The following is a 26653-nucleotide window of genomic DNA, read 5'->3' on the forward strand; positions in this document are numbered from 1 at the left end:
AATAAAAGAATAGAATAGAATAGAATAGAATTCAACTTTATTGTCATTGCACATGCACAGGTACAGAGCAACGAAATGCAGTTTGCATCCATCCAGAAGTGCTTTAGTGATATAGATATATTACAATATATATTAGCAATAGTATAGATATGTAAGTATATTACAGAAATGGGTCTATTATGGTATGTTATAATGTACACGGTATGAAGTATGTTGTGAATATTCTATAACTATAAGTATGTACAGGCTGTAGTGAGTACAAGCTATGTACAGGCTATGAACAGGATATAAATATGAAAAACTATACAGAATATGAAATAAATAACTGTATAACTGTATATCTGAGATATACAGTTATACAGAAATGGGAACTATGCAAGTTGTAAACAGTTGTAGGGTTAAAAATTATCGTATGTACAGAATGATTATTTACACAGAGCTATACAGTAGTGCAGTTATGATAAGACATTATTACTATTGGCTAGCTAAGGAAATCCTTGGTATCCCCCAGAACAGCTAGAGGAGGTGGCTCGTGGGAGGATGCCAGTCTATTTCTTTGTAGACTGCTACTCCCCCGAGTGCTAGAAAATGGATGGAGTTGACATTAATGTGGCATTTCATATATTCATAATGTTTATGTATTATTACACTATATCTAATGATGTATTGATGTAAATATATTTAAAGATATAATTTTCATGGCGTGTAATGTGGTGGCTGGAGAAGTCTGGCTTTAAGCAGGCAGTCTTCCCACAGGATGGTTGGTGGTTTAAACCAGTCCCCACGTCGAGGTGACCGTGGGTAAGATACTGAACCCCAAACTGCCCTGATGCGTCTGTTAGAGTGCGAGCGTGTGTGACAGAAAGCACACAAATGGGCGAATGTGGCTTGTAGTCAAAAACACAATGTAATAACAATACAAAGTGTGTGACTGTTGACACACTACACTGATATATATCACTATGTGTATTAATATACAATTATCAATGTGATTGTGTGATGTTAAAGATTCAAAGTAAAGTGTTCCTGCATTTGTGTAATAAATGCAAGGCTGATTTTGCTTAATAGGACAGTATTGCTGTTCAAATAATGTTGTGTCAATAACGAATTATTTTCTATTTTTATGTGATTTCAAGCCAACATAAAGAGACAGAACAGCTACTCTCCTTCTGATTGTAGTAACATTGGCCATTAATTTTTGAAACACATTACTAAAGATAGAGATTTAAATAAAAATAAAAAGCTTTCGCTGCAGTTTTATTAAGACTGTTGAATGTATCCAGCAGGTTTTCATGATGTTTTTTGCTTTAATGTGGCAGTTTTGTTTTTGGATACAAAAATAGATCAATAATGCCAATTTGCTTTTATTTCTATTTTGTATAAATCACACAAATTGTATCGTGCATTAGGCTCAGTAAGATCATTTCTTAAGCTCTGTAGGAAATGACAGCTTCCTTTCATTCTCACCCACCTTTTATTCTCACCCACTCGTGGCCCTTATTCTGCTAGCTTTCCTTTTCCTCTGTCTCCTCCTCCTCCTCATTCTCTCCTCTTATCCTTCACGAGCTGAAACGAGACGGGAGGGATGAGAGGAGAAAAGGGGTATTACGGTAAAAGACGGGAGAGCAAAATACAGAGTGGGAATGATGACGATGACATAAAATACAGAGAGATTGAGAGAAACGGATTCACAAATCAACTATGTAACATGTACCTGCAAGTTATGGCTTTAAATTTGTATGACATGTCAAGTGGATTTAGCAAAATGGAGATAAATGTGCCTTCTTTTCTTGATCTTTACTTACTTTGCAATGAGGGACATTTCCTCCCTGTTCAGTCCAAATGCTTAGACAACCTCTTTTTCTTCTCTCTCTCGCCTCGTTTGTAGCCCAACTTTCTTGCTTACTCTCCCCTTGCTTTTTCGTCCTCCAGCTTCTTTCTAGCCCAGCAACCCCTCTTCCTCCTCGTCTCCCACTGAGCGATCCTTTGCAGACATGCCTGTTTGGTGCTACAATCTATTTAGGGGCCTACTGCTGCAGCCACCAGGTAATTGGAGCTGTAGCCAGGACCAGCACATGGGACATGGGGGGTCGTAAGTGTGTCTGTGTGTGTTTGTCTGTTGGTGCATGCAGAGCCAAAGGAAGACAGAAGAAAACAGAGGGCAGTTGCAAAAACAACAAAAAAAAAAGAAAGAGAGAAAGAAGGAGAGGGACAGAGGTAATGACACACACTGGCAACATGAACATTTACGCATGTCAAGACTGCCACGGGTGTGTCAACGTGCTTTTCACACAAAATGCAGCATTGAGGAGAGGGATGTTAAGTGGAAAGAGGCTGGGTGTGCTACACAATAGTCCGTTGCTAGAGATGTTTCTGGAAGAGCAAAATCACAGCAGCAAGAAAGCAAACAAACACATCTTCAATAACCATCACTGAGCACCTCTGACTAAGCGTTAGTAGGGGTAATATATAAGCTGTGTTCACATCACAGTAAATAGTCATAATGCAAAATATGGGACAGAAGCACTAGGTCACCTACATATTACACTTAAAAACTCCAGGTGTAGTTTTTGTGCTGATGTTAGTGGTAGAGATTTGCTTCTCTGCAGTTAGGCAGGAGAGCATCGAAGGCTTTTATGCTCCATGTGCTCAGCAGCTCGGGTGAATGCTTTGTTTTCTTTTCTACATCTAACCATCAAAAAAGCTGTTGTGATTTATCTTGGTTAATGAAAAATGCTTAATAAAAAATACATGTTTATGACACTAAAGTGTGTTTCAAAATATGTATTTATTTTACTGATTTATTTTTAACTGATCACTTGATTCATACAAGATTTATTTATTCTTTATTTTATCTCCATAATGACTTGAAATGTCATTATAATGTGAAATAGGGTGGCTGTAGCTCAGGAGGTACAACAGGTCATCTACGATCTCAAATCTCCCATTTTTAAGTAAGATCATTGAAAAAGCAGTTTCTCAACAGCTCAGTTACTTCTTAAAACAGAATAATTGCTACGATGCCTTCCAGTCAGGTTTTAGACAGAACCACAGCACTGAAACCGCTCTGACCAAAGTGTTCAATGACATATGTCTGAATACAGACAGTGGAACAATGTCAGTCTTAGTTTTACTGGATCTCAGTGCAGCATTTGATACAGTTGACCACAACATATTACTCAAACGACTGGAGAACTGGGCAGGTCTTTCAGGAACTGTACTAAACTGGTTCAAAACATACTTAGAAAACAGGAAATACTTTGTATCAATAGGTAACTTCACATCTGAGCAGACAAGTAACACATGTGGAGTTCCCCAAGGTTCCATCTTGGGACCCCTTCTGTTTAACATTTACATGCTCCCACTGGCACAGATTATAAACAACAACAAAATAAACTACCACAGCTATGCAGATGACACACAAATATATATCACAATGTCACCAGGAGACCGAGGCCCTGTACAGGCTCTTGGTAAATGCATTGAGGAAATTAATGACTGGCTGTGCCACAATTTTCTCCAGCTAAACAAAAACAAAACTGAGGTAATAGTCTTTGGCACCAAAGAAAAACGATTACAGGTCACCAGAGAACATCCACATAAATAAAAAAAATAACATGGCGGCGTGAAGAGGAGTTTTTTTTCGAGCTCTCGGCACTAGAAGGATATAAAGCATTTTTACAACACCTATTTGACGTCTTTCTAACTTTCGAGACTTTTTTGAAGATCAGCGTACTAAACCTGTGGTGGCTCGTCATTTGCGACCTCTCGAAAACTCATAAGTTGATGTTTTTGAACCGTAGCGGTGAGTGAGAGGAAGGACGCTAGCATCAACTAGCTAGCCGGTCGTCACGGCAAAGCTACAAGAGCGTCTCTCAGCATGGGCCCGAAAAAAGTTCTGTCAGCCGAGGAAGGAGACGATATTAAGAAGTCGCTGGAGTTTATGACAGAGGAGATTTCTACTGTCAAACTGCAGCAGAAAGCCATCCTGGACCTGGTCGCTGAAGTTAAGGCTCTCCGCATCCAGAACGCTGAGAAGGATCGGCGGCTGGCGTACCTGGAGAACAGAGTGGCGGATTTGGAGCAGTACACCCGGATGAACGATGTTATCATCACGGGGCTTCGCATCAAACCCCGGTCATACGCCCGGGCGGTCGCCACTGACAATGTAGGAGGGCCAGGAGAGGAAGATGTCAACTCCACGGAGCATCAAGTGGTTACCTTTCTACGGTCCAAAGGTGTGGAAGTGGATTATAACAACATTGAGGCTTGCCACCCTCTACCCCGAAAAAATGACAGTGACAAACCAGCCATCATTGTGAGATTTGCAAACAGAAAACAGAAAACAGCACTGTTAAAACAAGGAAAGAAACTGAAAGGATCCGATGTCTTCATGAACGAACATCTGATAAAAAGAAATGCGGACATTGCCAGGAAAGCACGTTACTTGAAGAAACAGGGAAAAATTCAAAATACATGGACCACCAACTGCAAAGTATTCATTAAACTCAATGGAACACCGGAACAAGCCAAAGTGTTGGTCATCAGAAATATGGAAGAGCTGGACAAATACTGAGGTCAACTTACTCTGGAGGTATGAATACACATGTGACGTGACACACAACACAACACATGGCACAGTCCAAAAGAACTTCATCTGCATCCGGCAACAATATCAACATAACTCATTGGAATTCTCTTTATGATAATCTGGAACTGAGAACATTTCGATACACAGACCATAATGTTCTAGACTTAGAAAAGGATATAGACCCGGAAAATAATTTCTTCTACAACATCAGCTGTAACTGCTGCTACTTCACTGATGAACAGTTTAAGCACACCATCAACACGGAAAATAAATTATCAATAATCCATTTTAATAGCAGAAGTCTGTATGCCAACTTCAACAATATAAAGGAATATCTAAATGAGTTGACAAATCCATTTGGAATTATTGCCATTTCTGAAACATGGATCAATGCGGAGAAAGGAATGGACTTTGGACTGGAGGGATATGAAGTGAATTTTGTAAATAGAAGGAACAAGAGTGGAGGGGGAGTAGCTGTGTATGTGGATAAAAACCTAAACTACAAGGTGGTAGAAAGTATGACAACTGTAATTGATAATTTACTAGAATGTATAACAATTGAAATTTATAAGGAAAAAGAAAAAAATGTAATAATTAGCTGTATATATAGAACACCTGGCTCTAGTATTCAAGTATTTAATGACTTCATAGAGGAAATATTCTCTAAAACAAATCAAAAAGTTATGTTTATCTGTGGTGATTTTAATATTGACCTGTTGAATCCAAAAAAGCATAAAATGACCGACGAATTCCTAAACACTATGTACAGTTTGAGTTTACATCCTAAAATAACCAGGCCTAGCAGAATTACACCACATTGTGCCACCTTACTTGACAATATTTTCACTAACAATATGGAAAACAACATTGTGAGCGGAATATTAATTAATGACATCAGTGATCACCTACCAGTTTTTGCAGTTTATGACACTAATTATAAGAAAAATCAGCATGAAGAACAACTGAGATACAGACGTGTAAGGACGGAAGAAACTATGACTGCATTTAAGAACGATCTATTAAATCAGGACTGGGACAATGTGTACAAAGAAGCTGATATTGATATTGCATATGGCATATTTTTAAGAATATTCATGGAGTTGTACGATAAAAACTGTCCAACAATAAAATACAACAGAAAGCACAAATATTCAGATAGACCATGGCTCACTAAGGGTTTACAAAATACATGTAAAAAGAAAAATACACTCTATAGGGAATACCTAAAACAAAGAACAAAAGATGCTGAAAATAAATATAAAAAATACAAAAATAAGTTGACCAATATTTTACGTGTATGTAGAAAGGAGTATTATAGTAAAATATTGAACAACAATAAACATAATATGAAAGGAATATGGGATGTTTTAAACGGTATCATTAAAAATAATTCTGGACAACAAAGTTATCCACAATACTTTATCGATAATGGCAATATTATGGAAAACACTGCTGATAAGGTCAACAGCTTTAATCATTATTTTGTAAATATTGGACCAAAACTGGCAGAACAAATTCCTGAGTCACTGCCATCAGTAGACTGTAGTGAAAACCTGATTGATAAGAACCCTAACTCAATGTTCCTCACATCAGTGGAGGAAAAAGAAATAATTGACATTGTACACATGTGTAAATATAAAACATCTACTGATTGTAATGATATTGACATGAAAATCGTCAAGAAGGTCATTGAAGGAATTGTAGGACCTCTAACATATATTTGCAACTTATCATTTCAGACGGGAAAAGTGCCAAACAAAATGAAAATAGCTAAAGTTGTGCCGCTGTATAAAACCGGGGACAGACGCCACTTCACAAATTACAGGCCTGTTTCTTTACTACCACAATTCTCCAAAATCCTAGAAAACCTGTTTAATAAACGATTAGACAAATTCTTAGATAAATATAAATTACTCTCTGACAGTCAATATGGATTCAGATCAAAAAGATCAACATCTCTGGCATTAATCGAATCAATTGAGGAGATTACGAATGCTATAGATCAGAAACAGTATGCAGCTGGAGTATTTCTGGATCTCAAGAAAGCATTCGACACAATCAATCATGACATATTAATTAATAAACTGGAACGGTATGGGATTAGGGGGGTTGTACTGCAATGGGTGAAAAATTATTTAAGTGACCGGAAACAATTTGTGAAGCTGGGTGTCCATTCCTCATCATGCTTGGACATTGCTTGTGGTGTTCCACAAGGCTCTGTACTGGGTCCAAAATTATTTATTATTTATATAAATGATATTTGTAAGGCATCTGATATATTAAAATTAGTATTATTTGCAGATGACACAAATATTTTTTGTTCTGGGGGGAATCTAAAGGAGCTGCTGGATACAATTACTTCAGAAATGTGCAAAATTAAAAAATGGTTTAACAGGAACAAACTATCGCTAAATCTAAGTAAAACTAAAATTATCTTATTTGGGAATTCCCTTAGAAATGCACAAGTGCAGATTCATGTAGATGGTGTGGAAATTGAAAGAGTACTTGAACATAAGTTTCTTGGTGTGATTATAGATGATAAATTAAACTGGAAGTCTCATATAAATCATATACATAACAAAATTTCAAGAAGTGTCTCAATCTTGAGTAAAGTAAAACACATTCTGGACCACAAATCACTCCACATTCTCTATTGTTCCCTGATTGCACCGTATTTGAATTACTGTGCAGAGGTTTGGGGCAATACTTACAAATGTTCGCTATCATCAATCTTTATATTACAAAAAAGGGCCATAAGGATAATCCATAAAACTGGTTACAGAGATCATACAAATCCACTATTCTTAAAATCAAAAATTCTAAAATTCACAGATCTGGTTCATTTTCTCACAGCACAAATTATATATAAAGCAATAAATAACCTGCTTCCTGACAATATTCTAAAAATGTTTTCTAAAAGGGAACGGGGATACAATTTGAGGGGGGAATTAAATTTAAAACATCCTCGCATCCGTACAACATTAAAAAGTTTTTGCATCTCTGTGTGTGGAGTGAAGCTGTGGAACAGACTAAGTAAAGATATGAAGCAATGTCCAAGCATGGCGCAGTTTAAAAAGCGGTTTAAGGATATGGTTTTTACAGGGTACAGGGAAAAGGTAGAGATTTGATAGGGTGTTCTTGTCTAATATTTTCATGTGTGTGCGCATGCACGGGTTTGTTGGTATGGGTATATATATATATATATATATATATATATATATATATATATATATATATATATATATATATATATATATCATGGAAGGACAGGCCCCTGCACGGTATGTACCACCGGCAGATAGAGGAGGTGGCTGATATCCAGAAATCCTACCAGTGGCTGGACAAAGCTGGACTGAAAGACAGCACAGAGGCACTAATCATGGCAGCACAAGAACAAGCTCTGAGTACAAGATCCATAGAGGCTGGGGTCTATCACACCAGGCAAGACCCCAGGTGCAGGCTGTGTAAAGATGCCCCAGAGACAATCCAGCACATAACAGCAGGGTGCAAGATGCTAGCAGGCAAGGCATACATGGAACGCCATAACCAAGTGGCCGGCATAGTGTACAGGAACATCTGTGCCGAGTATAACCTAGAAGTCCCGAGGTCAAAATGGGAGATGCCCCCAAGGGTGGTGGAGAATGACCGAGCTAAGATCCTGTGGGACTTCCAGATACAGACGGACAAAATGGTGGTGGCTAACCAACCGGACATAGTGGTGGTAGACAAACAGAAGAAGACGGCCGTAGTGATCGATGTAGTGGTTCCGAATGACAGCAATATCAGGAAGAAGGAACACGAGAAGCTGGAGAAATACCAAGGGCTCAGAGAAGAGCTCGAGAGGATGTGGAGGGTGAAGGTAACGGTGGTCCCCGTGGTAATCGGAGCACTAGGTGCGGTGACTCCCAAGCTAGGCGAGTGGCTCCAGCAGATCCCGGGAATAACATCGGAGATCTCTGTCCAGAAGAGCGCAGTCCTGGGAACAGCTAAGATACTGCGCAGGACCCTCAAGCTCCCAGGCCTCTGGTAGAGGACCCGAGCTTGAAGGATAAACCGCCCGCAGGGGCGTGCTGGGTGTTTTTTTTTTATATATATAATTGTAGGCTGTGTATCCTTGAGGTGTTAATGGGGTTATTGAAAATGTGTATATGTGCGTATGTGTGTATATACGTATGTATGGATAGATAGAAACATATATGTGTATATATTTTAAAAAAAATAAATAAATAAAAAAAATTACACATAACATATAATGTAATTGCAAGGAGGTATTTCTGTAGTCTATTGATACTAGATAGTGGAAAAGGGGTGGGATTAAATAAGCTTATGCTTCTTCCTGCTCCTTTTTGAACATGGACATTATTTGGAGTTGTGGTTGCTCGTTTTCCTTTTGTTTGCTTTGTTCATTTGTCTCTTTTAATTCTATTTTTTTTATACTTTTTCAACATGTTCAAAATAAAGATTCAATCAATCAATCAATCAATCAACTTCAATCTATACACCTAAAAACCACAAACCAGGCGAGAAATTTGGGTGTAGTGATGGATGCAGACCTAAACTTAGAAAAACACATTAAGACAATAACAAAGTCAGCTTACTATCACCTCAAGAATATTTCAAGGATAAAAGATCTGATGTCTCAACAGGGCCTGGAAAAACTAGTCCATGCGTTCATCTTTAGTAGGCTTGATTACTGTAACAGCATCTTTACAGGTCTACCTAAAAAATCAGTCAGACAACTACAGCTCATTCAGAACTCTGCTGCTCGAGTCCTCACTAAGACCAAAAAAGTGGACCACATCAGTCCAGCTCTGAGGTCTTTACACTGGCTGCCTGTCCGTCAGAGGATAGACTTTAAAATACATCAGTGACCTCCTGACCCAGTATGAACCTTCCAGATCCCTCAGGTCATCTGGATCCGGTCTTTTATCAGTTCCCAGAGTCAGAACCAGACACGGAGAAGCTGCATTCAGCTTTTATGCTCCTTATATCTGGAACAAACTCTCAGAAAGCTTCAGATCAGCTGAAACACTCAGTTTATTTAAATCCAGGTTGAAGACTCACCTATTCTCAGCTGCATTTGAATAAAGCACCAAATCCACACTTTTAAGCTTAAATTTCAAAACTTACATTTAACTACTGATTTTATCTATTGTTCTGATTTTATCTGTTTTGATTTTATATACCGTTTTGTTTGTTTGTTAATTAGTTAGTTTGTTTGCTTGTTTTAATCAATTTTAAATCATCCTTTTTATTTGTTTTTGTTTCTAATGTCTCTGTAAAGCACTTTGAATCACCTTGTTGTTGAATTGTGCTATACAAATAAACTTGCCTTGCCTTACTGATTGAAACTGGCTCCCCAAGTACCCTTGGGCAGGATACTAACCCCATGGTGCTCTCTGGAGCATCCATTAGAGTGCAGATGTGGGTGAATGTTAGTTAGGAAGCACTGAAAAACGCAGAAGAAAGCGCTTGTGAATGTGGCATATTGTATAAGTAGAAGTGAGTAGAAAAGCGTTACATAAGAATCAGTTCATTTACCAAATGTGAAAAATTACATTGCTTATAAATAGGGCGAAATGTAAATCCATGTGAGTTTAATGGTTTTATAACCTCCCGAATTTTGATTAATTGACATCTACTGTAACAGCATACACTTGTCATTAGTTGTTACAAAAGTTAACTTTCTCATGTTAATGTTAACGTACATTTTAAAACCACATAAAGAGACATTTTTAGTGCCATGGAAGGTATTTTTTGTTCATTATCCTAACTTATATATAAGTCTTTATGCTTCCGCAAGTCTGACTCCGTGCTATGAACCTCAAAGTTACTTTTAATGGTCAGATGTTGCATGGTAGCTTGATGTGCCAATTAGCAATGGGATGGTAATCTCAGAGCACTTAAAGTGCCTGAAATGTGTCTCCCATTGATCAGACACTGATCTTTATATTTATATGTGAGTTCCAGAAGGTTTGTGCCTGAGGAGTTATTATGTTTCTGTAACCCAGTGAGTTTACACGACTCAGTAATGCACTACAACATGTTGTCTGTGAAGGTTCTCAGTCATCCAGGTCATTGTAGTAAAAGGAGCTTGCAAAGAAAAGCGTCTGGACTTCTTTAAGTTGCTTGAAGACGTTTCACCTCTCATCCGAGAAGCTTCTTCGGTTCTAAGGTCAAATGGTGGAGAGTCCCAGATATAAGCCTAGTGGGAGTGACCCCCCACAGAGGGACAAAAGGACCCCCTGATGATCCTCTAATCGGGTGTGTTCATCGTGAAACCTGGCCCCACCTTATCATGCGAATTCCTGAGGTCAGATGGCCCAGGATGTGAGTGGGCGTTAAGGCGTCTGGGAAGGGATCTCAAAACTGGATTATAGATGGCAGAGAGTTGGTGTCGTAAACCCCGCCTCTGTTCAAAGATGGTCGCTCACAGTGGACATAGATGGCTTCTTTCACTCCTCTCCATCTGTCCTCTCTGTCCAAAATGTGAACATTGGCATCCTCGAAAGAGTGTCCTTTATCCTTAAGATGCAGATGGACTGCTGAGTCTTGTCCTGTGGAGGTGGCTCTTCTGTGTTGTGCCACGCGCAGTTTCACACCTTGGCTCAGGCGATTAGAGGATCATCAGGGGGTCCTTTTGTCCCTCTGTGGGGGGTTACTCCCACTAGGTTTATATCTGGGACTCTCCACCATTTGACCTTAGAACTGAAGAAGCTTCTCGGATGAGAGGTGAAACGTCTTCAAGCAACTTAAAGAAGTCCAGACGCTTTTCTTTGCAAGCTCCTTTGACTACAACATGTTATTGTTAATTGGGATTTATCATTACTCTGTTAATCACTGAGTTGATCAAAAAATAAATCAATAATAAAAGATAAATACTATAAATATAAGAATAAAACCCCAAAGAGTATATTTAACACCCCTACTGGTTAGGAAGGAACAATCCCCGCCTTCCCCTGCTCTGTACCGTCATATGTGCTCAGACACAGAGACAGACCGAGGTGCACGAGACCATCGCTGATTTTCACCGCCAAGCTTTTTGCTGGAAAATAACTATTAACTTGATAAATTGAGCAAATATCCATACCGGAGATCTGCATGGACCTTGGAGAAACGGACCTGATTTGTGAACATTTTGGACCTTGAAACCATCGCGGTGAGTCAGAAGCTGTTAAGCTAACCTTGAAGCTAAAAAGCTAACAAGAAGTTAACGGGGAATATAATGGCCCAATTTCAATGTTGTAGATCTGCACGGGAGCGGATGAAGTGGACAAGATCCTCTCTGAGAGTTGAACATTAGAAGTGTGCTGGTGAGTTAAACTGGGGCTGGGCGAATCAGGCTAATTGAAAAGCTAACTAGCCTAATGCTCATAGCTGCAGCTGTAGCTGACCACGTTTTCACTGTGGGAGAACACACGGGGTTTCTCACGGAGTTCAGCCATTTTGAGCACTCAGCTTGTGTGCTGATGATGTTCTAGTATTACTTGTTGAATATTAAATGCACTAAAATTAGATGATGGAATAAGTTAATGTTGATCTTAAAGGTCATGAATCTACTTTATTTTGGTACATTTGATGCTCGAGCGGCACTGGATAGATGTCCGTGTGTATTCTTACTGTGCTGATACGTTACCACATACTGTAAAACTACAGCCTGTGGGTTTTTGTATATTCTTTTGGTAATTTTATTCTGTACATTGAGTGTAAATAATATATTGCTTCATTGATGTGCAGTGTAAAGCAAGGCTCCTGTAATTCAGTTAAAGGGCAATGCTGTAAAAAAAAAAATCTACCATAGTTTATGGTTTATTTCTGATCTCTGATAGAAATGTGCACATTGATGATAGAATAAGCTGATTGTGATTTAAAGATTGCATTCATGATTAAGATGCACTGTATATACTATAGTTAGAAATTAGAATTAATGTTTTGTGCTTGTTTTGTTATAGCACTTACATTATTTGCATATGGCCATGTATATCATTAGAGTGTGAACTGAATTAGTAATAGTCCTGTTGTTTACAGGCTAGGTTTTTTTTATGGGATCGTGAGACCTGGATCTCTTCCTGACGAGGAAGATGGCGAGCCTTTCCCTTTGAACCGAACCACAGCCATTCCGAGTTGGCCCAGAAGGGCAGGATGCTCTTCTCTCACGAACAATTGCAACAATGCGGTAGGACGAAATCGCACCAATCACAAACTTTTGACCTATTGAATTTGACTTGACTGAACACTGACTGTTAAGCCGGCAAGACTGACATATCTGAGCTCAGATAGGATTCTGATTGTTATTATTATTATTGCTGTCACTGTATTTTATTTTATGATTTCATTCCTGTTCATGAAATGCTGTTAAATTGTTGCTAAATAGTGTAATACAATTCATAGCAACTTTACCTGTGGCTCCAGTCATTCTTCTCCACGCAACTCACTTTATCCCTCCTACGAATCTAGCTATTGGCCCATTCTCTCCATCTTACTTTAATTTCCCCTACCCTATCCTGTACTTGGCTACATTTCCCAATACATGTGTAATCTATGTTCTGTGAAAGATATTGTCCAACTCCAGTGACACGGTGACAGTGTTTAACAAATTAGAAGTGAACTGGTATTTCCAGTTAGCTTTGGCTCACTTACACCTGGCTTCTACCTGTGAAGGGTTCTTTCTGAGTTGACTTCAATAATTACTTCCTCCAAACCATCAACGTGTCTTTTAGACCCAATTCCTAGAAAACTGCTCAAAGAAGTCCTGTCATTAATTAATTCTTCGATCTTAAATATGATCAACCTATCTCTAATGATCGGCTATGTAGCACAGGCCTTCAAGCTGTCTGTAGTTAAACCTTTACTTAAAAAGCATCTCTAGACCCAGCAGTCTTAGCTAATTATAGGCCAATCTCCAACCTTCCTTTCATATCAAACATCCTTGAAAGAGTAGTTGTCAAACAGCTAACAGATCATCTGCAGAGGAATGGCTTATTTGAAGAGGTTAATTATGGAGTTCCACAGGGTTCAGTGCTAGGACCAGTTCTGTTTACATTATACATGCTTCCCTTAGGCAGCATCATTAGAAGACAGAGCATACATTTACACTGCTATGCAGATGACACCCAGCTCTATCTGTCCATGAAGCCAGATAACACACACCAATGAGTTAAACTGCAGGAATGTCTTAAAGACATAAAGACCTGGATGGCCGCTAACTTTCTGCTTCTTAATTCAGATCAAACTGAGGTTATTGTACTCGGCCCTGAAAGTCTTAGAAATATGGTATCTAAGCAGATTCTTACTCTGGATGGCATTACCTTGGCCTCCAGTAATGCTGTGAGGAACCTTGGAGTCATTTTTGACCAGGACATGTCCTTCAACGCACATATTAAACAAATATGTAAGACTGCTTTCTTCCATTTGTGCAACATCTCTAAAATTAGAAATATCCTGTCTCAGAGTGACGCTGAAAAACTAGTTCATGCATTTATTACTTCCAGGCTGGACGACTGCAATTCATTATTATCAGGAAGTCCTAAAAAAAAAGCCTTCAGCAAATCCAAAATGCTGCAGCAAGAGTCCTGACAGGGACTAGAAAGAGAGAGCAGATTTCTCCTGTTTTGGCTTCCCTTCATTGGCTTCCTGTTAAATCCAGAATTCAAAATCCTGCTCCTCACATACAAGGTCTTAAATAATCAGGCCCCATCTTATCTTAATGACCTTGTAGTACCATATCACCTTATTAGAGCACTTCGCTCTCGCTCTGCAGGCCTACTTGTTGTACCTAGAGTATTTAAAAGTAGAATGGGAGGCAGAGCCTTCAGTTTTCAGGCCCCTCTTCTGTGGAACCAGCTTCCAGTTTGGATTCAGGAGACAGACACTATCTCTACTTTCAAGATTAGGCTTCAAACTTTCCTTTTTGCTAAAGCATATAGTTAGGGCTGGACCAGGTGACCCTGAATCCTCCCTTAGTTATGCTGCAATAGACGTAGGCTGCCGGGGGATTCCCATGATGCATTGAGTTTTTCCTTTCCAGTCACCTTTCTCACTCACTATGTATTAACAGACCTCTCTGCATTGAATCATATCTGTTATTAACCTCTGTCTCTCTTCCACAGCATGTCTTTATCCTGTCTTCCTTCTCTCACCCCAACCAATCACAGCAGATGGCCCCGCCCCTCCCTGAGCCTGGTTCTGTTGGAGGTTTCTTCCTGTTAAAAGGGAGTTTTTGCTTCCCACTGTCACCAAAGTGCTGCTCATAGGGGGTCATATGATTGTTGGGTTGTTCTCTGTATGCATAATTGTAGGATCTACACTACAATATAAAGCGCCTCGAGGCGACTCTTGTTGTGATTTGGCGCTGTATAAATAACATTGAATTGAAAGGGTGTGTGAGCCCAGATGGAAACTGCATGTTTTCAACAATGCGTATTTATTTATATTTAAATAAAAGCAACATGAGTACGGTACATGTTGAGCTTCCCTTTTAGATCCAGATTTGTGTTAGAAGTTCAAACTGAATGGAAAGAATCATTTTAACAGTACAAAATAGCGCAACACAAAGACCAACAAATACAAATAAGGTGATAACTCATCCAGACACATCCCTCTCTCTCTGTGCCACCTACTTCAATTTTCCTCATCTACACCTCCTTTCTGTCTGCCCTTCCCTCCTTCCCCATTTTGCTCCCCTCCTTTCCTCATCTCCTCTCTAATGCGTCCATCTTTCTCTCCCTGTTCAGCACAGTAGGGGAGAGCAGCTTTTGAAACTCATTAAGTAAAGACCTACAGAGCACTGTGGTGTGCATGTGTGTTGTGGATGTCTGGTTTTTCTGTACATATTAAGAATTTATGACTTATAACCCTTACTATGTGTCTACTTGTGGACGTACTAATAGCAAGAAAAATGGATGAAAGTTGTGCTCATGTACCTTTTGAAGATTCTTGTCTTTGTTTTAACCATCTGGTTGTGTGTAAGAAAAAAAAAAGGCATAATTTCTGGTATCAGATTTCATTTTTGTCAAAAATGTTGGGAGCCATTTTACTATTTCACAAAAATATTCCCTTATTTTGAATTTGATGGCAGCAGCACATCTCAAAAATGTTGGGACAGTGCCATGTTGTTATAACAGAGGCAGTATGTAGTTTAGTGTTGTCTTGCTGAAATATGGAAGACCTTCCCTAAAAAAGACATTTCTAGGCTGTTGTTCTTAAACCTGTATATGCCTTTTAGCGTTGATGGTGTCTTTCCAGATTTGCACACTGCCAATTCGATAGGTTCTAATCCACTGCCATACTACCAGAGATGCAGTCTTTTAAATTGATTGCTGATAAGAAAGCAGATTGTCCTTCTCCACATTAGTCTCGAGGACACACTGTCTATGTTTTTAAAAAGGCATTTCAAATTAGGATTCATCTGACAGTTTTCCACAGTTTTCCTCATATCCATTCTAAATGAGCTTTGGCCCACAAACAGCAGTGTTTCTGCATTCATGTCCCTTACATTTCTCCAGAACCTTTTGAAAATATGTACTGTAGGTGAAGAGAGATTCAACATTATTATCACTGCACCAAACTACATTACATTATTCTGAATTGGAGATAAATTATCTGAATTTCAGGAGCGGGGCCATGCTTCCAAACACGCCCCTTCTGCATCTTATGTATATATGACCTCCCCAGTTCTACAAGCTGCTCGTTCTCATTTCCATGCCCCACCCTCACTCCCTTCTTCTCATTAGTACACAGGAATCTGCCAGGTCCGAGAGCCGCCGCCAGTCCCCATCGAGGTTTTCCCCAAACCACAGCTCATTTCTCAATTAAGCTGTGGTGGGGCGTGGTCTGCGGTGCCGTGCAGGGAGGGCGGACGCACCTGCACGGGATCCTTAATCACACCCGCCTAGAAACACAGGGACTCAGGGGTTGGTGTGTGTTGTGGTGTGACAAATATTGAATAAAATTGCTCAAACCTATGATCCCTGGACCCGCCGTGTCTCATTCACACCACACAAGCCATTCGCCTTTATCTACTAGAAACACTACAAAACCTAAAATGAGGACGAGGGCCCAGCGAGTGAAATGATTCCATGTTGATGTTGAAAGATTTTTGCAGAGTGGTGAACCTCTGTCCGTCTTTACTTTGGAGAAACTCTGCCTCTCTGAGATGCTGTTTTTACACACAGTCATGTTACAGAACTGTTGCCACTTAACCTAATTAGTTGTAAAATGTTCCTCCAGCTGTTTCTTTTTGTGCCGCATTTCCAGCATTTTGTTGCCCCATCACATTTGTGTAGATGTGTTGCTGCCATCAAATTCCAAATGAGCTGATATTTTACTGACTTAGCAAAATGTGCGTTACCACATCACAGCAGCCCTACCCAGCAGCCTTGACCCACACCAGTTTGCCTACAGAGCAAACCGATCGACAGAGGACGCCATAGCAACAGCACTCAATGTAGCATTAACACATCTGGAGAGGCAAGGAAGCTATGTGCGTATGCTCTTTGTGGATTATAGCTCAGCATTTAATACCATTCTTCCATACAAACTGGACGCCAAGCTAAAAGACCTAGGGCTTCCTCACAGCACCTGTAAGTGGATCAATAGCTTCCTCACCGACCGCAGACAGAGAGTGAGAGTGGGACGTTACACATCTCCAGCCCTAAATCTAAGCACTGGGTCGCCACAGGGCTGCGTGCTTAGTCCACTGCTCTACTCGCTTTATACACACGACTGCACCCCCGCCCACCAGAGCAACACCATTGTAAAGTTCGCAGATGACACTACTGTGGTGGGGCTCATATCTGGGGGAGATGAGTCTGCCTACAGAGATGAGGTGGAGCGGCTGTCTTAATGGTGCAAGGATAACAACCTTCTCCTAAACACGAAAAAGACCAAAGAACTCATAATTGACTACAGAAGACACAAGACAGAAATCCAACCACTAATCATCAGCGACGACTATGTGGAGAGGGTGGCAGACTTCCGCTTCTTGGGAGTCAGCATAGAGGGAAACCTATCCTGGAGTGTGAATACCTCTGAGCTACTGAAAAAGACACAACAGAGACTGTACTTTCTGAGAGTGCTTAGGAAGAACAACATCACACAGAGACTGCTGGTGTCTTTCTACAGAGCCTCCATCGAAAGCATACTAACGTACTGCATAGGCATATGGTACGCTAGCTGCACAGTGGCTCAGAGGAAAGCACTCCAGGGAGTAATCAACGCTGCCCAAAGGACAATCGGCTGCCCTCTCCTCAAACTGAAAGACCTACACAGTTCCCGCTGCCTCAAAAGAGCCCATAACATCATAAAGGACACCTCACACCCTGGACACTCCATGTTCGAACTGCTGCCTTCAGGTAAACGGTATAGAACAACATACACAAGGACTAACAGACTCAAACACAGTTTCTACCCAATTGCAATATCATGTCTCAATGCTACTAAAAGTAGATGACTTTCATTGCCCCTGTTGTCATTTGTGCCCTTGATGTTGGAATGCTTTCAGACATGTTTTGTTGGATGCGCTAACAAATTGACTGAGTGATTGATTGTTTGAGTGATATATCAACTAGGTCGTATGTTGAGTGTCTGTATGGGGCTTTAGGCCTGGATTGCTTGGGTGTATTTACTGTATGAGAACACTGTATTTTATATGTATTTCTATCTTTTATATCATATCTATTATAGTTTTTAAGTATTTATCTTTCGTGATGTTGCACTGACCGGAGACATCTTTCAATTTCATTGTACTTGTGACAATAAAGAATATTCTATTCTATTCTATTCTATGTCCCAGTTTAAACACTTTTCTATGTCCTGTTGTAAACATTTGCATTTTTTTTAATTTAAAGAGCATTTTACACAGCATCCCAACTAAATGGAATTGGTTTATAGAACAAACCATTTTGTCAGAAATCTATGAGATCTTCACTCAGACCACAAATAACACTAAGTAATCAAAAATCAGTACTGTGCAATAGTGTGCATTTTTCAAATGCGCCTCTTTTTTGCATCGATAGTGGCTTGATGTTTGCAACCCGGAAGTTTCATTTTCCTGGATTCTGAATATGAAATCCACATTTGCTTCAAGTCTTTTTCCTAGTCCCAATATTAAGCTCATTAAACCCCTGCAGACTTTGTTTCTGTTGTACAATATTCTTCACTGAACAACTGGTAGGGAAGAAATTACAAAGTTAGGAATGTGATTTTTACACTGACTATGATGTGCATTACACAAAGACTGAAAAAACTCACAGAAAATAAAATCACATGAGTTGCTTTAGTAATCAGAGACATCTGTGAAATTTAAACTTGTGTCTGTAACCACTTCATTTTCTTTTTGTAATTTACAAAACACTGCAGTGTAGTGAGCAATGACTACTTAATGTTTAACAGATGCATGTAGAAATATAGTCAAAGAATTCTGTGGCACTGCTAACGACTGTGTGTTTAATGTGGCGCTGAAGAGCAGCTGAATGTGTGCAGCTAAAACTAAACGCAGATCCAGACAGCACAGCATCTGTCGAGTCCCGTAGTTTCATTTCATTTATCCTTGCGTTCTCATTTTCATATCTTGCTCCACATTTATGAGCTGAGCTGTCCTTTGTGCCTGTCGCTGCGCACATGTGGGTCTGTGTGTGTGTGTGAGCAGGTGAGAAGCTAAGCTGACAGAGATGGACCACTTCACTTTACTGAGATGACGGTTCCATTGTTAATGATGTTATGTACATCCGGGGGCCAGTGAGACACACACACACACACACACACACACACACGCCTACAGTACATGCTCACCAACGCTGCAGATGGCAGACAAATAAAGACAAATAAATATGTGCACGCACATATGGCACCAAGATTAAGGTTTGTTATTAATAACTTAAAGCGACAAGAATCGCTCCACTTCAGGAGGTTGATCTGCACTCCGATCACACCTACACACACAGCTACACCTGCACTACAAACTGCTCATATATGAAAGGAGAGGCAGTAAGGGAAAGCATAGATTAAGGTTTTGTATGCTACTGTGCTTTGAGGAAGTAATGGGACAATCTGCTGGGAAAGAGATGAATTCACTGGGTGCTGCATCCAAGAGTCAATGCACAGAGTGCAAACTGCAGATGTGGACACTGCACTGAGGGTGTGGCCGTGCTCTTTACCAGTGTCTTTGTGGTAGAAGACATGGCGTTAACTGCAAGGAAAGAGTGATTTTTTAAAATTGTTTTTATTATGTTTATTATTTTATCGGATTTATTATTCTTATTGTATTTCTTATATTTCTGTTGTTCAGCACTTTGGTCAGCCTTGTATGTTTTTAAAGTGCTATATAAATAAACTATGATGATGATGATGATGATGATGATTTGCACCACTCTCATACCGGCAGCTGTTGGTCATTTGTTTGGTACATTTCACTATTTATTTATTTCATTTATAACGTGAACTACCACTATTTTACCCCTATATATTTCCTTGTCTTTTTTTATTTTTTATACTAATGTGAGAGAGAAACAGCATTACGATTCTCCTGTATGCCCTCTACATGTAGCGAAGTGACAATTAAAACAACAAATTTTTAAAATCTTTGAAAAAAAAGGTTAGCAACTGTTGGGTCTGCGCTTCCACATACGTGCATGTGTGCATGTATGTGCGAGCATCTGCATGTGTGTGCGTAGGTGCACGTGAGTGTGTGTGTTTGTGTTTGGGGGTGCGTTTGTGTGAACTCCTGCCCACAAAAGGGTCATAAAAGCAGGAAGCTTACTAAACAAGAAAACAGAACCCTCACATGACCTTTGATCATGCTGCTTGAACTAAGACTTACAAATTTAAGTAACACAATGACAACATTTAACAATTTGTGTCCAACAGCAACATCTTTCTACTATGAAGATTTTGGAGAAGTACTGAAAAAAAAAGAACTTAAATGTGCTGATGAACAAATAATGAACAAAATAATTTAGTAGCAAAAGTTATGGAGGAATGAAACACAAAGACAAAAATACACAATGTGTATATGCAGTGTTCGGTAAGTTACTTTAAATTAGTAACTTAGTTACATTACTAGTTACTTAAAGTAACTCAGTTACTTCAAGTTACTCGTGTTACACCCCGGCATCAAAACACCAAACTATTTACAACCGGGGGGGAAGATCGCGACCATGACAAACTGAAACACAGGGCTTAAATACATAGAGGGAGCAATCAGGGAATGGACAACAGGAGGGAAACACAGCTGGGGCAAATCAGAACTGACGAGACAAGGAAGCGTAAACTGAACACACTGAGATAAGACAGACCTTCAAAGTAAAACAGGAAACACATAACAGTCACGCCTAAAACAAAACACTGACAACACCGAATCGTAACAGTTCCCCCCACCCAAAAATCAAACATTTAAAACATGTAACCCCAAAGAAAATGTTTGATTCATGCCCAGCGCATACGGCACCGGCTGCTGTTCTGCAGGCGACGCTGATGGCTGGACGAGCCCCTTGGATCCCCCAGTGGAAACGGAAGGCTGGAGCGGTCCCTCGAACCCTCCAGCGAAGGCGGACGAAGGCTGGGGCGGTGCCTCGGACCCCCCAGCGAAGACGACGAAGGCTGGGGCGGTCCCTTGGACCCTCCAGCGGATCCCGGACGAGCCCCCATTATGTTACACCCCGGCATCAAAACACCAAACTATTTACAACTGGGGGGGAAGATCGCGACCATGACAAACTGAAACACAGGGCTTAAATACATAGAGGGAGCAATCAGGGAATGGACAACAGGAGGGAAACACAGCTGGGGCAAATCAGAACTGACGAGACAAGGAAGCGTAAACTGAACACACGGAGATAAGACAGACTTTCAGAGTAAAGCAGGAAACACAACCGTCACGCCTAAAACAAAACACTGACAACACCGAATCGTAACACTCGTTACTTTCAAAGTAACTAGTTACTAGGGTGGCAGCACGGTGGCACGGTGGTTAGCACTGTTGCCGCACAGCAAGAAGTTCCTGAGTTCAATTCCACCATCAGGCCGGGGTCTTTCTGTGTGGAGTTTGCATGTTCTCCCCGTGTTTGCGTGGGTTCCCTCCGGGTACTCCGGCTTCCTCCCACCGTCCAAAGACATGCAGCTTGTGGGGATAGGTTAATTGGATAATCCAAATTGTCACTAGGTGTGAATGTGAGCGCGAATGGTTGTTTGTCCCTGTGTGTTGGCCCTGCGACAGACTGGCGACCTGTCCAGGGTGTACCCCACCTCTCGCCCTATGACAGCTGGGATAGGCTCCAGCGCCCCCTGCGACCCTGAAAAGGATAAGCGGAAGTGAATGGAATGGATGGATAGTTACTAGGGAAAGTAACTTTGGTTTTACTCAGACTTCTCTTGTTAATGTGTTGCTTCCATAACTGGATACCCAGCCAGACTGCCAGTCTTCTAGCTTGCTTACTTGCCACAGTGCACTGTGCCACCTACCAACAGAAAGGAAAAGATAATGTGCACATTTCCACGAGAGAAATCCCACGCCTGGACCGTCATTGACTGCTGACATGATTCTAGCCTACGTCACAGCGTGATGTGCGCTTTTTACATCCAACACAAAAACTGCAGTCGTGGTGCTTTGATTGTACTCAGAACTCGGAAATTCTGCCTTCTGAATAGGAAGATGTAGGTAACACCAGACTGCAGATGAGCTGCATACAGGGCTGATATTTTCTCTGAATACCAGACGATTCTGTTTTTTACGGGACGGTTGGCAACTCTAATAATTAACCTTATGAACAAAATAAAGTTCAACATCATTAACTTCATAGCACCCACCCAGCTGTATAGAAACTCCGTCATGCTAGCTAGCACGCATTACGAAAAAGTCAGAATAATGAAAATAAACTCCACCTAAACTTGGTTTATATCTGACCCAGATGGACTGCAGGTCATAACTTCTTACCTGAAGTGCAGTTCACACTTGGACCGGCGGCCGCCTCAGGTCTCTTTTCCTTCTGCGTCCCTTTTCCCTCATCCACCTGCTGGCCTCCACCACTTGCTAATGTTACTGAATCTGTGGAAGCTCCGCGATGCCACCACACGAAGTAACGAATAACGAGCCTATCTAAATCCCAGTAACGACTAACGTGTTCCTGATTTTGGCATAATAACTAGTTACCGTGCTCGTTACCACAATAATAACGTAGTTACTGTAATGTGTTACTTAATAACGCATTAGTCCCAACACTGTGTATATGTAGGCAACATAAAATGGGTAAAAAGTTTTCATGTACCTGTGGTGAAGCTACAGCATGTAAATCTGAAAATGTTGAGATGTAGGAGGGGGACTAAAATTAAGGCCCCTAGACCAGTACACTGTGCAACACGAGTGTCTTTAACACTTATCAGGCCTCCTGTTGGGGGTGTGACAGTTGCACAGTAACAGTTTAGTAAATGATTATAGTCCAGAACAGCTTCTCCTCAAAGGGGAATTATCTTCTAGCATGTTCAATTTCACTCAACAAGGAAAGAAGATTTGCTCCTTAGCGTGCTTTGTGACAATCCAAAGAGCTGAAAGAAAAAATATATTTTGCTTTCATTTTCTTTCCTGAAGAAATGTATGTGGGCTTTAAAATAAAGAGCAGACAGGAACACGTAGCATTTAATAAGATCATGATGACAGATCAGATTTTGAGTGGCTGTTGCGATAGAACGCTTAATTATGTTGGGGGGATTGGAGATTACACATACTTTTTAACCAGGAAAAACTCCAGAGGCACTCGGAGTAATCAGACCTCCATCTCTTTAAAATAGCTTTTGAATGCATTTATATTTCAGGCTTTTTTGATATCATATATCTTTCTGTGCTAGAAGAGTAAAGTCACTAGTGGCAGTAATGTTTGATAGAAGCAAAGCTCACAAATAGGAGAGACAGATGCATCTGCACCTTTGCAACAACTTGCTAAACTCATTTCAAAAATGTCAAAAGAGTCTCAGTACAGCTAATGCTTGGATCTGGTGGTTCTGTTATGCTCTGACTGGCATTTTTCATTTTTTCTTTCTTTTTGGTTACAATTGTTGTCTAAGACAGACAGATGAGTCGCTCGAAATCAATAGAAAGTTGTTCTGAATCATTGCCTTTCTGTCACGAAGGAACTGGCTTCTTCCAGGATGCCAGAAGTGTGAGGATTCACTGCAGGTTTCGATTAGGATGAAAATGACGTAAATCACAGGCTATAATCCTTGTAGTCAACAGATCCAAGCTCATTTGATCACCTGTTTGAGATTTTGGACTTGCCACCACTCTCGTTTACATAAGAAAACATAAGAATGAGTATAGTATGATAGAACTGAAGAATCAGTGGCATTACATTTTAGTTTATGAGATAAGAGAAGAGAAGAGAAGATGACCTTTATTAGTCCCACGAGTGGGAAATTTGTTTTGTTAGAGCAGTGGACAGTACAAAGTTGCACAGAAAAATTAGAGAAAAACACCGGAATAAGATATCAATAAGATACTGTACACAATAGAATAGAATAAAAGAAAACAAAATACTATATATAATCGAATAAAATAGAATACAACTGCTGAGCCCCTGACCGTGGCTCAGGGGTTTGGGAAGCGTATCTGTAACCGGAAGGTCGCCTGTTCGATCCCCGGGCTCTCTGTCCTGGTCGTTGTGTCCTTGGGCAAGACACTTTACCCTACTGCCTACTGGTGTTGGCCAGAGGGGCCGATGGCGCGATATGGCAGCCTCGCTTCTGTCAGTCTGTCCCAGGGCAGCTGTGGCTGCACCTGTAGCTGCCTCCACCAGTGTATGAATGTGAGAGTGAATGAATAGTGGCATTGTAAAGCGCTTTGGGTGCCTTAAAAAGCGCTATATAAATCCAATCCATTATTATTATATACAATATGAGTATAATACAACGATGCCAGAAAGAGTATTGCGCTTAGTCTTATTACACATGTGGATGTGTGTGTTTGATCAGTTGAAGTCTTTGTTGTGGAGTCTGACAGCAGTGGGGAGGAAAGACCTGCGAAATCTCTCCGTCCCACATCGTGGGTGCCTCAGCCTGCCACTGAAGGGGCTTCTCAGTGCTGTCAGAGTCTCCTGCATGGGGTGGGAGATGTTGTCCAACAGGGATGACAGCTTAGCCACCATTCTCCTGTCACTCACCACCTCCACTGTGTCCAGAGGGCATCCTAGAACAGAGCTGGCCCTTCTGACCAGCCTGTTCAGTCTCTTCCTGTCCTTCCTGTGTTATTTAATTAAAAAAACTAATTGATGCGTTTTCATTAGCTTAAGAGTTAATCCACTGAAAACACATAAACCTGCCACATACAGAGTGCTCCAAAAGCAGAGAATTTGTAACCATTCACGTGCCATGGATGCAAATTTTAAACTCAAGATATGAAGGATCATTCCTGTCCTAGACAGCATCCTAGTCTAAAAGAACATCCTAGTTCTTCCTTGGGGTAAACAGCCTGCACTCATTACAGATGAGCTGGTTGTCCTACAGTGGCCACGCCCATTATGATTATGCACTTGATTTGGGAGGAGTAAGAAAAACAGAGCTCAGTTGGCTGCAATCTCCTAACATTTCCCTTCAACCATGCACCAATTTATTTTACTCATTTCAGACTCATAATGTCTAAATTCAATCTAAAGTGAGGGTCTGTGTTCAGGAAGACCTAACCGGGGTGGTGGATTATACACAAAGATTGTCAGGTTTCGTAGATCGGACTCACGCACAGACCACTAGTGTCTTCAAAAGGTGCATTTATTTACAGTGTTCCTCTACAGTGGAATTCATATATACATATAATGGTGTCAAGGAAAAGGGGCCGGGGTTCCAGGGTCCAGGAGCGAAAAAGGCAGGAGTCCAGGAAGGGAAGGTTTTCATTCAGCCCTCACATATCTCCTCTCCTTTCCTCTATCTCTCTTGCTTCCATTCAGTCGCCAGGCACAGGGAAAGAACAGGTCCAGAGGCGATCTATACACAGGCAGAGAAAACCATTAGTTTCCTGGTTCAGACAGGCTCACAAACTGACTTAACAAAATACAGGATGACTGACGCTGATGGCTCAACGATCCAGCGACGAGTAGAGCAGACTCGCCCTCTTAAGAAGGGTTCCAATCTCTTCTGATCAGCAACAGATGTGCTGATCACCTCCAGGTGTGTAGGCCAGGAGCAGGAGCCCATACTGAGCTCCGCCCCGGCAGGAGAAAGAGAGAAAGGAAGAGGGCGAGAGAGAAAGGAAAACAAAAACAAATCACCTGACAGCTGTCAGCTGTCGAGGAGCGGAGACCATGACAAAGATGACCCTAATTCCTTAACAGTTAATTCCATACTCATGAAAGTCTGCACACTATGACTGAACATCCACTGTACTCATGCACACATTGTGCAAACAATGATGGGCCCAGCTTCACATCAGCTTCTTGGTTAATTTAAAGAAGTTGTCAGAGGTTAATATTTCTGCATATTTATGTTCACAGACAGATTTTGACTGTATTTGACTAAAAACTATCCTCAAACAGAAAAATGTCCAACATTTTACTGGAGGTCAGTAAGGGTTCCCTCAGCTCAGGCTCCTCTAGACTTCTAGACTCCTCTAGTCTCCAGTGAGGAGTATGTTTTACGCTACTACAGGAAATATGCGTCCAGTCTTAACCTCTGGCTGGCCTCTGGCTCCCATGGCTTCTGAGTCTCAGTCTTTTCCCAGTTTTCTGTGTTCGTCTCACCGTTTTACTCCTCGCCCTTCTGTGATTCAAACTGCTTCCATCCACAGACTTCTTTTCATTCCACACAAAGTTCTCATGTTCAGCTCCTGTTATTACTTTCCTGTTTGTTTAGCAGTATCTATCCCCCCACTCACCTTCACCCTTCTTTCTCTTTCCTCTTACACATTTATTCCAGCTGCTGCCCCTGCTCTCTTCTTCAGATGAACACATCAGTGTGTTCACATCCCTCCTTCTCAATCTTCTTCTTCTTCCCTCCCCTCCTCCTCTGTTGCCCCATACCCCCAGTGCTACACGGATTTCATATTTTCAAAGTCAAATAGCAGTCGCTGGAATGCCAAATAGGACCAGA

General features: G+C 40.8%; 1 protein-coding gene across 1 annotated transcript; it reads left to right on the forward strand.

Annotated features, from left to right (window-relative positions):
* Positions 1 to 3833: 3833 nt before the first annotated feature.
* LOC146704122 (uncharacterized) lies at positions 3834 to 4634 on the forward strand. Its single transcript, XM_085461082.1, has one exon. It carries the CDS (start codon positions 3881 to 3883, stop codon positions 4574 to 4576), a length of 696 nt encoding a protein of 231 aa, XP_085317208.1. The 5' UTR covers positions 3834 to 3880; the 3' UTR covers positions 4577 to 4634.
* The last annotated feature ends 22019 nt before the right edge of the window (positions 4635 to 26653 follow it).

The sequence above is a fragment of the Copadichromis virginalis genome, linkage group LG7 (genome assembly GCF_057382275.1).
Source record: "Copadichromis virginalis isolate Kocher_CV1m ecotype Utaka linkage group LG7, C_Virginalis_male_GT1.1, whole genome shotgun sequence".
In the NCBI taxonomy this organism is placed as follows: domain Eukaryota; kingdom Metazoa; phylum Chordata; class Actinopteri; order Cichliformes; family Cichlidae; genus Copadichromis; species Copadichromis virginalis.